The sequence below is a fragment of the Tachypleus tridentatus genome, unplaced genomic scaffold (genome assembly GCF_004210375.1).
Source record: "Tachypleus tridentatus isolate NWPU-2018 unplaced genomic scaffold, ASM421037v1 Hic_cluster_2, whole genome shotgun sequence".
Lineage (NCBI taxonomy): Eukaryota > Metazoa > Arthropoda > Merostomata > Xiphosura > Limulidae > Tachypleus > Tachypleus tridentatus.
Window position 1 is genome coordinate 57,232,585 of NW_027467782.1, and position 19,113 is coordinate 57,251,697.

The following is a 19,113-nucleotide window of genomic DNA, read 5'->3' on the forward strand; positions in this document are numbered from 1 at the left end:
TCGTTATAATTAAGTTAACCCAGAACTGCTATTGAGTCTGGTTCATATCACAGCTGTTTTAATTTAATCCTGTTGGACGTTATCAACAAAAATTAAAAGATGCCCGTGAGCTTCTGTAATTTTGGTCATTTTGTCTAACATTAATTCTTCAGAATGCTGTAATACTCTTTGTTACGCTTGGCCACAATATGATCGACGTCATTGCTAGAACCACTTAATCAGTTGTGAAATTACGTCGACAACTCCGTAATTGTGATGATCAAGTTTTATGCAAAATAAATTGCAGCTCTTTGGAAACAAGCTTGTATATGAAATATTTTTAAGTACCATAGCGTCAACATGAGTGTATTGTTCGTATCTCATGTCTAGTAGGAACATGAACAAACCCCTGAGGTTTTCCTAAGAGTTAGGTTATTGAATAGCCATTAACTTCATTTTAAGGATTTGAAATTCTGGAGTACAGTTATAACGCAGGTGTAAAGTAGGTGGAAGGTTAAAATACATGAGGTGTTAAGAGTTCCACCCAACATGACCCTACGTCGTAACAACGTTGAGTTAACTCTTGTGATACATAATTAGCTTTAGTGAGATCTCTAATAATGCACGGTTAATAGTGGTGAAAGTCCTTATAATGTAAGGTTAACTCAGAGAAACATTCTAATGATTTAGGGTTAACTCTTGTGAATATTCTAGTGATTTAGGGTTAACTCTTGTGAATATTCTAATGATTTAGGGTTAACTCTTGTGAACATTCCAATGATGTAAGGTTAACTCTTGTGAATATTCTAATGATTTAGGGTTAACTCTTGTGAACATTCTAATAATGTAATGTTAACTCTTGTGAATATTCTAATGATGTAGGGTTAACTCTTGTGAATATTCTAATGATGTAATGTTAACTCTTGTGAATATTCTAATGATGTAGGGTTAACTCTTGTGAATATTCTAATGATGTAAGGTTAACTCTTGTGAATATTCTAATGATGTAGGGTTAACTCTTGTGAACATTCCAATGATGTAAGGTTAACTCTTGTGAATATTCTAATGATTTAGGGTTAACACTTGTGAATATTCTAATGATGTAGGGTTAACTCTTGTGAATATTCTAATGATTTAGGGTTAACTCTTGTGAACATTCTAATAATGTAGTGTTAACTCTTGTGAATATTCTAATGATGTAGGGTTAACTCTTGTGAACATTCCAATGATGTAAGGTTAACTCTTGTGAATATTCTAATGATGTAGTGTTAACTCTTGTGAATATTCTAATGATGTAGGGTTAACTCTTGTGAACATTCTAATTATGTAATGTTAACTCTTGTGAATATTCTAATGATGTAGGGTTAACTCTTGTGAACATTCTAATAATGTAATGTTCACTCTTGTGAATATTCTAATGATGTAGGGTTAACTCTTGTGAACATTCTAATAATGTAATGTTAACTCTTGTGAATATTCTAATGATGTAGGGTTAATTCTTGTGAACATTCTAATAATGTAATGTTAACTCTTGTGAATATTCTAATGATGTAGGGTTAATTCTTGTGAACATTCTAATAATGTAAGGTTAAATCCGACTACTTCTCTATAACGACCTTAATCCAAACTAGTTTAGAGTTGGTGGGGTATTTTTGGAAACCAAGAATTTTTAAACCGAGGTGACTAGATCAGACGACACCCATATAGAAAGAACATGTTCGGAAACAGGGATTCGAACATGCACCCCTTCCCCCGTTCTGCGAGTCGAGTGCCCTCACCACCAGACCATTACGATTTAATTGATAAGAAGTAATGCCAAACTGTTAACAAATACTTCCCCAAGTCTACACTTAAAGAGAAGCGTTTCATGTTAAATTTATCATAATGAAACGTAAATCAGATTAATGAATTTGAAACACAGAATCTCAGAATTGGATTTAGTTAACAAAAGTGAAGAGTGAAACGGTATGCGTAGTATATTGTTTTGAAAGACGCACCTTAACAGAAACATGGGTTGATTTCGTATATATATACATATAACAAGAACATGAATTGCTTATGTTGCTCTACGTTTAGATAGAATAACTTACGTATAAGCAAGATAAAATTTCAGTTGCTAGGTTACCACTGTACATGCAATTATGGAAACTTCATTCGATTACAATAACCACATTCGCTACACTGCTGACGACGTAACCACTGTAGTGTGGTAGAGCTTTGGTGATATTTGTTTACAGATATAAACACACAATTATTAATAATTCACTTGTCTTAAATTCAGGTTAATAATTGCGAAAACAATTACCGATACATTTATCAACTGGTTTTAGTAGTTATGCAAGATGCGTAGTGTATCGTTTCGCTTGCCTGTACACGATGAAACATTAGCGTTATTGTGTCTGCTGTTTTATGAACATTTTTCATAAAATATCGTATAACAATTTATGTATTTGTTTAAAACCAAAGAGAAAAATGTTTTTAATATAATTCCTAATCGTACAACGAAACATTCGTCTCCATGTGACCCGGCATGGCCAGGTGGTTAAGGCGCTGAACTCTTAATCCGATGGTCGCGGGTTCGAATCTCCGTCACACCAAACATGCTCGACCTTTCAGCCGTGGGTGCGTGATAATGTGATGGTCAATCCCACTATTCGTTGGTAAAAGAGTAGCCCAAGAGTTGGCGGTGGGTGGTGATGACTAGCTGCCTTCCCTCAAATCTTACACTGCAAAATTATGGACGGTTAGTGCAGATAGCTCTGGTCTAGCTTTGCGCGAAATAAACAAACAAAACAAACGTGTCCATGTTTATTTGATAATACTGTGGACATTATTAGAGAAATGCATTAGTCGTGTTCTGTATAAAAAGTTGATATATAAATATATAATTAATGTTTTGTATTAAATGGATTCGTACAAAGGAAGCAGAATTCATAGTAAGACAAAATACGAGTTACAATCCTGTTTAGGCCATATCTATGTCTTGCAAAGAAATAAAAACTCGAAACTTAATCTGATATAATACCGTAAACATCTGGAAGGGTACATTTAAATAACATAGGGTTTTAATCGTTTCTAACTATTGTTTTCTGACTAATTAGATTTTTAAACATATTGTTTTAGAAATTAACAATCTCCGATCTCTGGGTTAATTAGAAACACAAAATATAAGAACAGTTTTTATTTGCTTGCACGAGGGTTATCTGCGCTAGCCGTCCATAATCTGTCACTTAATATTGCATCAAAGCTATTTAGACAACTTTACTCTCACCTAATATGGAGTCAAGGCTACCTAGGCTATTGTACTCTCACCTAACTTCGAGTCAAGGCTACCTAGGCTATTGTACTCTCACCTAACATCGAGTCAAGGCTACCTAGGCTATTGTACTCTCACCTAATATCGAGTCAAGGCTACTTAGACTACTGTACTCTCACCTAATATTGAGTCAAGGCTACTTAGACTACTGTACTCTCACCTAATATTGAGTCAAGACTACTTAGACTACTGTACTCTCACCTAATATTGAGTCAAGGCTACTTAGACTACTGTATTCTCATCTAATATTGAGTCAAGGCTACTTAGACTACTGTACTCTCACCTAGTATTGTGTCAAAGCTACTTAGACTACTGTACTCTCACCTAATATTGAGTCAAGGCTACTTACACTACTGTACTCTCATCTAATATTGAGTCAAGGCTACTTACACTACTGTACTCTCATCTAATATTGAGTCAAGGCTACTTAGACTACTGTACTCTCACCTAATATTGAGTCAAAGCTACTTAGACTACTGTACTCTCACCTAATATTGAGTCAAAGCTACTTAGACTACTGTACTCTCACCTAATATTGAGTCAAGTCTACTTAGACTACTTTACTCTCACCTAATATTGAGTCAAAGCTACTTAGACTACTGTACTCTCACCTAATATTGAGTCAAAGCTACTTAGACTACTGTACTCTCACCTAATATCGAGTCAAGGCTACTTAGACTACTGTACTTTCACCTAATATTGAGTCAAGGCTACTTAGACTACTGTACTCTCACCTAATATTGAGTCAAAGCTACTTAGACTACTGTACTCTCACCTAATATTGAGTCAAAGCTACTTAGACTACTGTACTCTCACCTAATATTGAGTCAAAGCTACTTAGACTTGTACTCTCACCTAATATCGAGTCAAGGCTACTTAGACTACTGACTACTTAGACTACTCTCACCTAATATTGAGTCAAGGCTACTTAGACTACTGTACTCATCTACCTAATATTGAGTCAAAGCTACTTAGACTACTGTACTCTCACCTAATATTGAGTCAAGGCTACTTAGACTACTGTACTCTCACTACTAATATTGAGTCAAGGCTACTTAGACTACTGTACTCTCACCTAATATTGAGTCAAGGCTACTTAGACTACTGTACTCTCACCTAATATTGAGTCAAGGCTACTTAGACTACTGTACTCTCACCTAATATTGAGTCAAGGCTACTTAGACTACTGTACTCTCACCTAATATTGAGTCAAGGCTAGCTACTTAGACTACTGTACTCTCACCTAATATTGAGTCAAAGCTACTTAGACTGTACTCTCACTGAGTCAAGACTACTTAGACACCTACTTAGACTATATTGAGTCAAGACTACTTAGACGACTGTACTCTCACCTAATATTGAGTCAAGGCTACTTAGACTACTGTACTCTCACCTAATATTGAGTCAAGACTACTTAGACTACTGTACTCTCACCTAATATTGAGTCAAAGCTACTTAGACTACTGTACTCTCACCTAATATTGAGTCAAAGCTACTTAGACTACTGTACTCTCACCTAATATTGAGTCAAAGCTACTTAGACTACTGTACTCACCTAATATTGAGTCAAAGCTACTTAGACTACTGTACTCTCACCTAATATTGAGTCAAGTCTACTTAGACTACTGTACTCTCACCTAATATTGAGTCAAAGCTACTTAGACTACTGTACTCTCACCTAATATTGAGTCAAAGCTACTTAGACTACTGTACTCTCACCTAATATTGAGTCAAGGCTACTTAGACTACTGTACTCTCACCTAATATTGAGTCAAGGCTACTTAGACTACTGTACTCTTACCTAATATTGAGTCAAGGCTACTTAGACTACTGTACTCTCACCTAATATTGAGTCAAAGCTACTTAGACTACTGTACTCTCACCTAATATTGAGTCAAAGCTACTTAGACTACTGTACTCTCACCTAATATTGAGTCAAGTCTACTTAGACTACTTTACTCTCACCTAATATTGAGTCAAAGCTACTTAGACTACTGTACTCTCACCTAATATTGAGTCAAAGCTACTTAGACTACTGTACTCTCACCTAATATCGAGTCAAGGCTACTTAGACTACTGTACTTTCACCTAATATTGAGTCAAGGCTACTTAGACTACTGTACTCTCACCTAATATTGAGTCAAGACTACTTAGACTACTGTACTCTCACCTAATATTGAGTCAAGGCTACTTAGACTACTGTATTCTCATCTAATATTGAGTCAAGGCTACTTAGACTACTGTACTCTCACCTAGTATTGTGTCAAAGCTACTTAGACTACTGTACTCTCACCTAATATTGAGTCAAGGCTACTTACACTACTGTACTCTCATCTAATATTGAGTCAAGGCTACTTACACTACTGTACTACTCTACTCTCTCACCTAATATTGAGTCAAGGCTACTTAGACTACTGTACTCTCACCTAATATTGAGTCAAGGCTACTTAGACTACTGTACTCTCACCTAATATTGAGTCAAGGCTACTTAGACTACTGTACTCTCACCTAATATTGAGTCAAGGCTACTTAGACTACTGTACTCTCACCTAATATTGAGTCAAAGCTACTTAGACTACTGTACTCTCACCTAATATTGAGTCAAAGCTACTTAGACTACTGTACTCTCACCTAATATTGAGTCAAAGCTACTTAGACTACTGTACTCTCACCTAATATTGAGTCAAGACTACTTAGACTACTGTACTCTCACCTAATATTGAGTCAAGCTACTTAGACTACTGTACTCTCACCTAATATTGAGTCAAAGCTACTTAGACTACTGTACTCTCACCTAATATTGAGTCAAGGCTACTTAGACTACTGTACTCTCACCTAATATTGAGTCAAGTCTACTTAGACTACTCTCTCACCTAATATTGAGTCAAAGCTACTTAGACTACTGTACTCTCACCTAATATTGAGTCAAGGCTACTTAGACTACTGTACTCTCACCTAATATTGAGTCAAGGCTACTTAGACTACTGTACTCTCACCTAATATTGAGTCAAGGCTACTTAGACTACTGTACTCTCACCTAATATTGAGTCAAGGCTACTTAGACTACTGTACTCTCACCTAATATTGAGTCAAGGCTACTTAGACTACTGTACTCTCACCTAATATTGAGTCAAGGCTACTTAGACTACTGTACTCTCACCTAATATTGAGTCAAAGCTACTTAGACTACTGTACTCTCACCTAATATTGAGTCAAAGCTACTTAGACTACTGTACTCTCACCTAATATTGAGTCAAGTCTACTTAGACTACTGTACTCTCACCTAATATTGAGTCAAAGCTACTTAGACTACTGTACTCTCACCTAATATTGAGTCAAAGCTACTTAGACTACTGTACTCTCACCTAATATTGAGTCAAGGCTACTTAGACTACTGTACTTTCACCTAATATTGAGTCAAGGCTACTTAGACTACTGTACTCTCACCTAATATTGAGTCAAGACTACTTAGACTACTGTACTCTCACCTAATATTGAGTCAAAGCTACTTAGACTACTGTACTCTCATCTAATATTGAGTCAAAGCTACTTAGACTACTGTACTCTCACCTAATATTGAGTCAACTCTCACCTAATATTGAGTCTACTTACAATATTGAGTCTACTGTACTCTCATCTAATATCGAGTAAAGACTACTTACACTACTGCACTCTCATCTCACCTAATATTGAGTCAAGGCTACTTACACTACTGTACTCTTACCTAATATTGAGTCAAGGCTACTTAGACTACTGTATCTGTATTGTCACTTAATGTGAAGACAAGGTTACCAACAAGACGTGTGTGCTAAGTAAATGTGATACTGTAAAAGTTACTTAGGCTAGGGTACCTGTATTGTCAGTTAATGTGATAATGTGAAGGTTATTTATGCTAGGATACCTGTGTTGTCAGATAATATAACAATGCGAAAGTTATTTATGCTAGGATACCTGTGTTGTCAGTTAATATAACAATGTGAAAGTTATTTAGGCTAGGATACCTGTGTTGTCAGTTAATATAACAATGTGAAAGTTATTTAGGCTAGGATACCTGTGTTGTCAGTTATCATGATAATGTCAAAGTTACTGCTGCATACCATATATTTCCGACATCAGCAGAAAAATAACCAACATTTGGCAAAAACTAGTGACAAAATATGACTTTCCAGTTAATACCAAATTTATTCAAAAACCAGGCACAAAACTGAGGTCTATACTATGTAAAAACTACACTGACAAACACCACACCAACATTATTTATAAAATACAATGTGAAAACTGTCACGACTTCTATATTGGATAAACAAGTAGAAAAATGGAAACCAGATTCAAAGAACATAAAAAGTAACCTTCACACGTTTTCGAACACTGCAAGTCAAATAAACACAACATAACCATAGAAAACACTCAAATACTAAATAAAGAAACAAACATAAACAAACGCAAAATTAAAGAAGCCTTACTTATACAACAACTTAAACCCAAAATAAACCAATACAAAGGAACACCTTTATACCTATATTAATATAATATAATAAGCAATAATAATAAAATAAATCATATAAAATTATATATTCAAACATCTAAGCCCGCCCTCTACATTCCGACACTCAGTTACACAACCCCTTTCAAACATGTGGTCAGCTTCCGGTCAGTTACCTCTTTCTTTCCTTGTGAACCTGATGATGACCGAAGAAGGTCGAAACGTTGTTCGCTCCTCTACGTAAAATATTTTCTCAGCCCAAACGAGCCGTTTTTACAAATATAAATATTTGACTGTTGTATTGAAACCATAAGTGCAGATCTTAGAAAGTAACTCGCACCCTTAGTATTGGGGACGACCTGTATATCCGTGTTCCCACATTAAAAACCTTGCATACAAACTTACACTCCAGTTATGCGATCTCATGTTTGAAATCGATGAGTTTAAATCAAACTAAACCTCACCTACTGTCAGTAATTTTTGTAATTAATGTTTTCATGTGATAAAAGTTCTCCCCAACTTGCTATCCGGTTCTGCTCACGTGACTGAAAACTGAAATCGACTTCCAAGTTTCACTTTGTAAGAAGAAGTCCTAATTCATATTTTCTGGGGGGAGACAAAAAAGGGGAACGTAAACAAATATACTGAATTAATCTTTAATTCTAAATTAAACAATTAGTCGATAAAAATTATGATAAGTTATTTAAATCGTACAGTATATCGATAACAGGTGTTACTACGTTTAGTATGTCATGCTAAAGTTATTATAAATACTTTTTATTCGTATTAAGGGAGCCTCAGACTAAAAGAGTTTTGGAACAACATCGCTGGTTGAAATGGGAAGTTAAATGATTTTCTTATTGTCTTATAATGTGTGGGGTAAACTCTTCTGTGTTATCTCCTGGAATGCTTCGGTTTGTTCATTTGTTGTGTATGCCAACGTTTAAAATTTTTAACTTAATTAAAGGTTGTTCTGTCAAGGATGTTGTAGAGTTAGTTTCTGCCCATAAGGAGTAATTGTGATGGAGGTCAAGGCTCTCTCTATAAACTGATATCGTGCAACGGACAAAGCACGTGCTCTACTTCCCCACGTATCTCACCGTGTCTACAAGACCAAATTCCGCATCCTATTGTTTCTATAATACTAATAAAAGAGTCAATTTCCTGCAGTCAACGGCTAAGATCTGCGGTGTCACAAACACGTGTTCGCTCGTGCTCGCTGGTCACAATGCTGGCTCGTGCCATGAATATCTACTACTGGTAAGAAGAAAAGCCCTTTCGCTGAGAGTTGACTTCTACCAACGAGACACTCTGATGATTAAACATGGCGTTGAAGCGGGTGGTAGAAGTTTCTGCTGCCTTATTTGCTACGTAATGATTTGTGATTCATGTAGCATACATTGAAAGCCATAAATGTTCATTTCCTTCGTTAATTTCGCAGAGAGCGAGCCTTAATAACTTATTTTCGACCACGTTCATCAGTGACTTTCGTTGCTATGCAGCATAACGAGCCACAAACAGAGTAAAACTCCAATTAATGTAAATATCTCTTGCGATATTCAACCCTCTCTAGCCCTTTAGGTGGTCAGTCAGAGCACGATAGGCGTGTTTTATGTGACAGTGTTCTAATATACTTATGTTTGGAAATTTTGAGAGCGATTTATGTGTAATTTTGCTTGTTTCGGTGCTTACATCAAAGCTGGGTGTCAGTGGAAGAGAGGGTTCTTTTCTGGTAGGAAGAGATATCAGGGTAATAAGTTAACACTTACTATTCAATGATTCTCCGACTGGTTAAGGTTTTCTTTCCTAGTGTTAGGCCCGGCATGGCTAGGTGGTTAAGGCACTCGACTCGTAATCTGAGGGTCGCGGGTTCGAATCCCCGTCACACCAAACATGCTCGCCCTTTCAGCAGTAAAGGCGTTATAAAGTGACGGTCAATCCCACTATCCATTGATAAAAGAGTAGCCCAAGAGTTGGTGATTACTAGTTGCATTCACTCCAGTTTTACACTGCTAAATTAGGGATGGCTAGCGCAGAAAGCCCTGGTGTAGCTTTGCGCGAAATTCAAAACAAGCAAATAAACCAATCCTAGCGTTAAGCATATCCTTGGTTATTTAAAAAGAAAAAAAAACCCACAAAACCTAATTTTGATTTTTGATTTTTAATATTTTAATTAAGGTTTTAATACCTGTACCAGCCGTCTTTAGAAAACAGATATATTTGCTATTTATTAAAAACAATATTTAAAATGTAATCTGTGACGTATAGGCCTAACATATTTAAAATGTAATCTGTGACGTATAGGCCTAACATATTTAAAATGTAATCTGTGATGTATAGCCCTAACATATTTAAAATGTACTCTGTGACGTATAGGCCTAACATATTTAAAATGTAATCTGTGACGTATAGGCCTAACATATTTAAAATATAATCTGTGACGTATAGGCCTAACATATCTAAAATGTAATCTGTGACGTTTAGCCCTAACATATTTAAAATGTAATCTGTGACGTATAGGCTTAACATATTTAAAATGTAATCTGTGACGTATAGGCCTAACATATTTAAAGTGTAATCTGTGACGTTTAGCCATAACATATTTCTTTATTCGTCATAATTTTATTTCTTGCTCTTTTTCGTATCTCTTTGTGTGTGTCTGTCTGTGTGTATTTTCTTATAGCACTGCCATATCGGGCTATCTGCTGAGTCCACCGAGAGGAATCGAACCCCTGATTTAAGATAGATACGAGTCGATTACAGAAATATAGAGTTAATATCAATTAAACACACACAGACTCGTTTTAGTTGCAGATACGTACGCTGAAGTGGTGAATTTTGGTTTGAATCTCGCGCAAAGCTACACGAGGGCTAACCCCCCAACCCTCCGTAACTTAGCAGGGAAGGCAGTTGGCTATCGCTACTCACCTCAGACTCTTGGGCAACACGTTTTACCAATGAATAGTGAGATTGACCGTCACTTTATAAGGCCCCCACGGAGAAAGGGCGGAAATGTTTGATGAGTCAAGATTCGAACCCGTGACCGTCAGTTTGCGAGTCACATACCCTAACCACCTGGGTAATATAAGGGTGGTAAATGTTAAGTAGTGTCTACTTTACACTGTCGGAGACTAGATGTAATAATTGAAGGTTTTCAGTTAAATATGTATTAATTTAGGAAAAACAGAGTGTATCAAAACAAAACCTAACAGTCGTTTGTTTTAAAAACCACAAGGTCATTTTTATCTCACTGAGAAACGGTTATTTACTAGCTCTAATCGAGCTGTATGTTTTATCAAGTCATGTTGTTTCGGATTGGATTTTTTTTTAGCCACTTTTCTAATCGAGTGTGTGTTTGTGTTTTTTCTTATAGCAAAGCCACAGCGGGCTATCTGCTCAACCCACCGAGGGGAATCGAACCCTTGATTTTAGCGTTGTAAATCCGGAGACATACCGCTGTACTAACGGGGATCACTTTTCTAGTCGAACTTGTCGTTTAAGTAACTTGTTTTCACGCGCACTTGCACACTATTTACGCCCTATTTACACACTATTTTCGCTTTCTTATGATTCTTTGTTTTATTAATTTCATTGCTGGTCTCAGACGCAAACAATAACAATTCGAGAGGGAAGAAGTAATTGACATCAGCTTAGGTAAGACGAACAAAAGAATTTTAAAATCAACATATTTTTTTTTTAATGACTCATAGGTACAGGGCTATGTTAGATGTGCAAGACCCTTAAAACCTTCGGACTCACCAGAAAATCGAAGATAGTCTTCTAATCGATACTTTTGTTTTTACCTTGTTATCAGGAGGTTGAGACAGTTTCTGGCATTTAATAGGATTAAAATTTATATATATAATTTTTTGAATACGTTTTATTCAATAAACTACTTCACCTTCTTTGTTCTATGTTATTTTATATCGTTACATCATAAGAGAAAAATAACCTCAAACATCACACGTCAAGATGGTATCAAATTAAACAATAAAACAGGACATCCTTTGTAATAGCTCAATTCCGTTGAAATTAGAATTTTTCTTGGTTACTTTTATATTTGATTTTATCAGATACTAGCCCGGCATGGCCACGTGGGTTAAGGCCCTCGACTCGTAATCTGAGGGTCACGGGTTCGAATCCCCGTCGCATTAAACATGCTCGCCCTTTCAGCCGCGGGGCTTTATAATGTGACAGTAAATCCTATTATTCGTTAGTAAAAGAGTAGCTCAAGAGTTGGCGGTGGGTGGTGATGACTAGCTGCCTTCCCTCTAGTCTTACACTGCTAAATTAGAGACAGCTAGCGCAGATAGCCCTCGTGTAGCTTTGCGCGAAATTCAAAAAGCAGTTATCAGATACCTGTAGATAATAAGACATCTGTAATCAATTTCCCAAAACCTTGACGTATATTACTGAACTCATGAGTATAATGTTATTTCTCGTCCTACATTTTTGAAACACTAAACTTGATTCTACACCCTTTCAGTTTGGTTTAGTTTGTTTTGAATTTCGTGCAAAGCTACTCGAGGGCAATCTATGACAGCCATCCCTAATTTAGCAGTGTAAGTCTATAGGGAAGGCAGCTAGTCATCACCACCCACCACCAATTCTTTGTCTACTCTTTTACCAACGAAAAGTGGGATTGACCGTCACATTATATCGCCCCCACGGCTGAAAGGGCGAGCATGTTTGGTGCGACGGGGATGCGAACCCGCGACCCTCAGATTACGAGACGAGGGCCTTAACCACCTGGCCATGCCGGGTCTGTAAGCTAAAAATCCTTGCAACAGGACAAAAAATAATATTAGATTTATTACCAACCGATTTTTTTAAAACTCAAATTTGTAACCAAAGATAAAACTTGTCTACAGAAACGTTTTTGTTTTCGATATTCGCACAAATGTAAAAACAAAAAAAACCTGAGGAAACCAATTTTGAACTTATATACCTGAGGTCAAGTAACTTTAAAACAAAATCCACAGGCACCTCTTCGCTATCTCTAACAGTGGGGGTTTTGATTGTCACTCTTCTAATGCACCAACGATGCAAACGTGTGTCAACAAGAAGTGAATCCATAATTCTTGGAAACAAACCGTTACTCTGACCATTTGGCCACGTCCATTTAAGACCAGAGAAAACATGCTACCGAGGTATAGAGGACAAAATCTTCTAATATAGAACGATCATTTTTTGTGTTACACAAATATAGTTGAATGTTGAATTTTTAAAAATATTGTTCGTAGAAGAATTCTGAATAACAGTTAAGTGGAGCTTGCAGAACTTACTGTCTATTCGTCACTTCCGGGACACGTGTAATTAATCAGCATTGATTATTAAACTGCTTTTGTGCTCAGCAGTAATAGGACAAGGATGTTTGTGAAGTCATATATTTATTTTTGTACAACGTTTAAGGTACAAGTAGTTGTGTTACTGTCAGAGAAGAAACGTTGTAGAGAAACGAGTCTGTTGTTTTCTAAACAGCTGTTTGAAAACTTTATATCGCTCGTTGGTTAAGGAAGTACTTAATAAACATTAAGTAGCAGTATGCCTAATAAAATATTGAGATGAAGTTATGTATTTCATTCAGTGTAATTTATAGTGTTAAAAACTATACGTTACGCTATTTAAAATACATATCCTAATATGTATATCTTAGTTCCCTGTGTATATTCACCTTGTTAAATGAAATAAAACAAAGATGAGTCGATCTGATTTCACAACTGAGAAAATGTCTTGGAGATGAACGTTTGAACAGTAATAACATAACACTTTATTTATATGTGGATATTTCAACAGTAACAACATAACACTTTATTTATATGTGGATATTCGAACAGTAATAACATAACACTTTATTTATATGTGGATATTTGAACAGTAATAACATAACACTTTATTTATATGTGGATATTTGAACAGTAATAACATAACACTTTATTTATATGTGGATATTTGAACAGTAATAACATAACACTTTATTTATATGTGGATATTTGAACAGTAATAACATAACACTTTATTTATATGTGGATATTTGAACAGTAATAACATAACACTTTATTTATATGTAGGTATTTGAACAGTAATAATATAGCACTTTATTTATATGTGGATATTTGAACAGTAATATTATAACACTTTATTTATATGTGGATATTTGAACAGTAATAATATAACACTTTATTTATATGTGGATATTTGAACAGTAATAATATAACACTTTATTTATATGTAGATATTTGAACAGTAATAACATAACACTTAATTTATATGTGGATATTTGAACAGTAATAACATAACACTTTATTTATATGTGGATATTTGAACAGTAATAACATAACACTTTATTTATATGTGGATATTTGAACAGTAATAACATAACACTTTATTTATATGTGGATATTTGAACAGTAATAACATAACACTTTATTTATATGTGGATATCTGAGTTGTAGTAACACAGATCGTTAGAAAACACTAAGAAAATTACCAGCGTTTACGTGTTGACTTTGAAAACTTTATAAGAACTATTTTAGGTTTTGAGTGAATAGCGTGTTTCAAGAAATGTTATTTTTTTCATTTTTCATAATTGCTTTTATTCTGAAGTATTTTAAATGTAGTGAAAAGAAACTGACAGGTTTTACAGATAAAACATGAAATATCCATGAAACCTGTGTAAAGTGATTTTAGAATTAACCTTCTGATTGTTTGGAAAACCTGTAGCTACCTAGCGGAGAGGCTAGAATGTCTCTGGGATTTACCCAATAATTCCTGAATGTCATTTTCAAAATACAAGTATTATTTCATGTGTCCAGTTGCGCCATGTTAGTTATATTTCGTTAATACATGACCAAGGAAACTTTAAAAATTTGAAAAGATAATTTATTTTCAATTAGAAATTTCAGTTCTTTGGAGAATATGTTATTGATTAACGTACGTGATAAATCCTGGAGACTGCTTACTCCGAGAACTTGAACCACTGAACAGTTAGGCATCGAAATGCATCGTTGATTTGAAACAGTTTAGTTAGCTCAGCAAGTCATTGAAATAAGTCTTCTTTCTGTGGCTGTTTGAGCCGAATATTTTGTTTGACACGAACATTTAAGAGCGTGTGTTAATTGTCAGTTAACTACTTATTAAAACACGATAACAAGAAAGTGTAACGAACTGAAATTTACAGATATGATGATATATAAATAGAACTCAACTAGGCTTTACAATAAAACGTTACCATGGCTGATGGCAGCAAGAACGTGCAATTCAACCGTGGTATAAAGTAGGAGGAACGTATGAGTCAACCACGGAAGGTCACAACAGGAATGTTTGTATCAACCAGATGTGTGATAAGAGGGGATACGTTTACAACACGAGCTTTCGTTAATTTGGTGACATCTTGTAACAAACTCAATACCGATATAATTATATGAGTAAATTTTCAATGGATAAAACTGTCTAAATTATTCACAGGGAATATAGAATAATCTGTCCGTCTATCAGTTTTCTTCTCTTATAGCTATGAAACTCTATAAGATGTCATTCCGACAATTTTCTCTTTATAATCTGACCTTTTGTATTTCTCACCTAGGAGTTCCTCCCTCATTATCGCCCATCATGAAAGCGGAGGTCCATCCAAGGGGTAATAAGCATGAAGGTACGCCCTCTGTCTCTTAATTATAATACCAAATAAGAAGCATGAATGTACGCCCTCTGTCTCTTAATTATAATACCAGATAGGAAGCATGAATGTACGCCCTCTGTCTCTTAATTATAATACCAGATAGGAAGCATGAAGGTACGCCCTCTGTCTCTTAATTATAATACCAGATAGGAAGCATGAATGTTCGCCCTCTGTCTCTTAATTATAATACCAGATAAGAAGCATGAAGGTACGCCCTCTGTCTCTTAATTATAATACCAGATAGGAAGCATGAATGTACGCCCTCTGTCTCTTAATTATAATACCAGATAAGAAGCATGAAGGTACGCCCTCTGTCTCTTAATTATAATACCAGATAAGAAGCATGAATGTACGCCCTCTGTCTCTTAATTATAATACCAGATAAGAAGCATGAATGTACGCCCTCTGTCTCTTAATTATAATACCAGATAGGAAGCATGAATGTACGCCCTCTGTCTCTTAATTATAATACCAGATAAGAAGCATGAAGGTACGCCCTCTGTCTCTTAATTATAATACCAGATAGGAAGCATGAAGGTACGCCCTCTGTCTCTTAATTATAATACCAGATAGGAAGCATGAAGGTACGCCCTCTGTCTCTTAATTATAATACCAGATAGGAAGCATGAATGTACGCCCTCTGTCTCTTAATTATAATACCAGATAAGAAGCATGAAGGTACGCCCTCTGTCTCTTAATTATAATACCAGATAAGAAGCATGAAGGTACGCCCTCTGTCTCTTAATTATAATACCAGATAAGAAGCATGAAGGTACGCCCTCTGTCTCTTAATTATAATACCAGATAAGAAGCATGAAGGTACGCCCTCTGTCTCTTAATTATAATACCAGATAAGAAGCATGAAGGTACGCCCTCTGTCTCTTAATTATAATACCAGATAAGAAGCATGAAGGTACGCCCTCTGTCTCTTAATTATAATACCAGATAGGAAGCATGAAGGTACGCCCTCTGTCTCTTAATTATAATACCAGATAGGAAGCATGAAGGTACGCCCTCTGTCTCTTAATTATAATACCAGATAGGAAGCATGAATGTACGCCCTCTGTCTCTTAATTATAATACCAGATAAGAAGCATGAAGGTACGCCCTCTGTCTCTTAATTATAATACCAGATAAGAAGCATGAAGGTACGCCCTCTGTCTCTTAATTATAATACCAGATAGGAAGCATGAAGGTACGCCCTCTGTCTCTTAATTATAATACCAGATAAGAAGCATGAAGGTACGCCCTCTGTCTCTTAATTATAATACCAGATAAGAAGCATGAAGGTACGCCCTCTGTCTCTTAATTATAATACCAGATAAGAAGCATGAAGGTACGCCCTCTGTCTCTTAATTATAATACCAGATAAGAAGCATGAATGTACGCCCTCTGTCTCTTAATTATAATACCAGATAAGAAGCATGAAGGTACGCCCTCTGTCTCTTAATTATAATACCAGATAAGAAGCATGAATGTACGCCCTCTGTCTCTTAATTATAATACCAGATAAGAAGCATGAAGGTACGCCCTCTGTCTCTTAATTATAATACCAGATAAGAAGCATGAAGGTACGCCCTCTGTCTCTTAATTATAATACCAGATAAGAAGCATGAAGGTACGCCCTCTGTCTCTTAATTATAATACCAGATAGGAAGCATGAAGGTACGCCCTCTGTCTCTTAATTATAATACCAGATAGGAAGCATGAAGGTACGCCCTCTGTCTCTTAATTATAATACCAGATAAGAAGCATGAAGGTACGCCCTCTGTCTCTTAATTATAATACCAGATAGGAAGCATGAAGGTACGCCCTCTGTCTCTTAATTATAATACCAGATAGGAAGCATGAAGGTACGCCCTCTGTCTCTTAATTATAATACCAGATAGGAAGCATGAAGGTACGCCCTCTGTCTCTTAATTATAATACCAGATAGGAAGCATGAAGGTACGCCCTCTGTCTCTTAATTATAATACCAGATAGGAAGCATGAAGGTACGCCCTCTGTCTCTTAATTATAATACCAGATAGGAAGCATGAAGGTACGCCCTCTGTCTCTTAATTATAATACCAGATAAGAAGCATGAAGGTACGCCCTCTGTCTCTTAATTATAATACCAGATAAGAAGCATGAAGGTACGCCCTCTGTCTCTTAATTATAATACCAGATAGGAAGCATGAAGGTACGCCCTCTGTCTCTTAATTATAATACCAGATAGGAAGCATGAAGGTACGCCCTCTGTCTCTTAATTATAATACCAGATAAGAAGCATGAAGGTACGCCCTCTGTCTCTTAATTATAATACCAGATAGGAAGCATGAATGTACGCCCTCTGTCTCTTAATTATAATACCAGATAGGAAGCATGAAGGTACGCCCTCTGTCTCTTAATTATAATACCAGATAGGAAGCATGAATGTACGCCCTCTGTCTCTTAATTATAATACCAGATAAGAAGCATGAAGGTACGCCCTCTGTCTCTTAATTATAATACCAGATAGGAAGCATGAAGGTACGCCCTCTGTCTCTTAATTATAATACCAGATAGGAAGCATGAATGTACGCCCTCTGTCTCTTAATTATAATACCAGATAGGAAGCATGAAGGTACGCCCTCTGTCTCTTAATTATAATACCAGATAAGAAGCATGAAGGTACGCCCTCTGTCTCTTAATTATAATACCAGATAGGAAGCATGAAGGTACGCCCTCTGTCTCTTAATTATAATACCAGATAAGAAGCATGAAGGTACGCCCTCTGTCTCTTAATTATAATACCAGATAAGAAGCATGAAGGTACGCCCTCTGTCTCTTAATTATAATACCAGATAAGAAGCATGAAGGTACGCCCTCTGTCTCTTAATTATAATACCAGATAAGAAGCATGAAGGTACGCCCTCTGTCTCTTAATTATAATACCAGATAGGAAGCATGAATGTACGCCCTCTGTCTCTTAATTATAATACCAGATAGGAAGCATGAAGGTACGCCCTCTGTCTCTTAATTATAATACCAGATAGGAAGCATGAATGTACGCCCTCTGTCTCTTAATTATAATACCAGATAAGAAGCATGAAGGTACGCCCTCTGTCTCTTAATTATAATACCAGATAAGAAGCATGAAGGTACGCCCTCTGTCTCTTAATTATAATACCAGATAGGAAGCATGAATGTACGCCCTCTGTCTCTTAATTATAATACCAGATAAGAAGCATGAAGGTACGCCCTCTGTCTCTTAATTATAATACCAGATAAGAAGCATGAAGGTACGCCCTCTGTCTCTTAATTATAATACCAGATAGGAAGCATGAATGTACGCCCTCTGTCTCTTAATTATAATACCAGATAAGAAGCATGAAGGTACGCCCTCTGTCTCTTAATTATAATACCAGATAGGAAGCATGAATGTACGCCCTCTGTCTCTTAATTATAATACCAGATAAGAAGCATGAAGGTACGCCCTCTGTCTCTTAATTATAATACCAGATAGGAAGCATGAATGTACGCCCTCTGTCTCTTAATTATAATACCAGATAGGAAGCATGAAGGTACGCCCTCTGTCTCTTAATTATAATACCAGATAAGAAGCATGAATGTACGCCCTCTGTCTCTTAATTATAATACCAGATAGGAAGCATGAAGGTACGCCCTCTGTCTCTT

The 19,113-nt window shown here is 36.0% G+C and overlaps 1 protein-coding gene across 1 annotated transcript in view; it reads left to right on the plus strand.

The window, feature by feature from the left end:
- The window catches only part of LOC143242503 (lachesin-like), a 57,987-nt gene that overhangs the window by 18,994 nt on the left and 19,880 nt on the right, over window positions 1-19,113 (plus strand). The window contains exon 6 of the mRNA XM_076485935.1: window positions 15,364-15,429. Coding sequence (XP_076342050.1) covers window positions 15,364-15,429 — 66 coding nt within the window. The remainder of the gene's footprint in view (window positions 1-15,363; window positions 15,430-19,113) is intronic.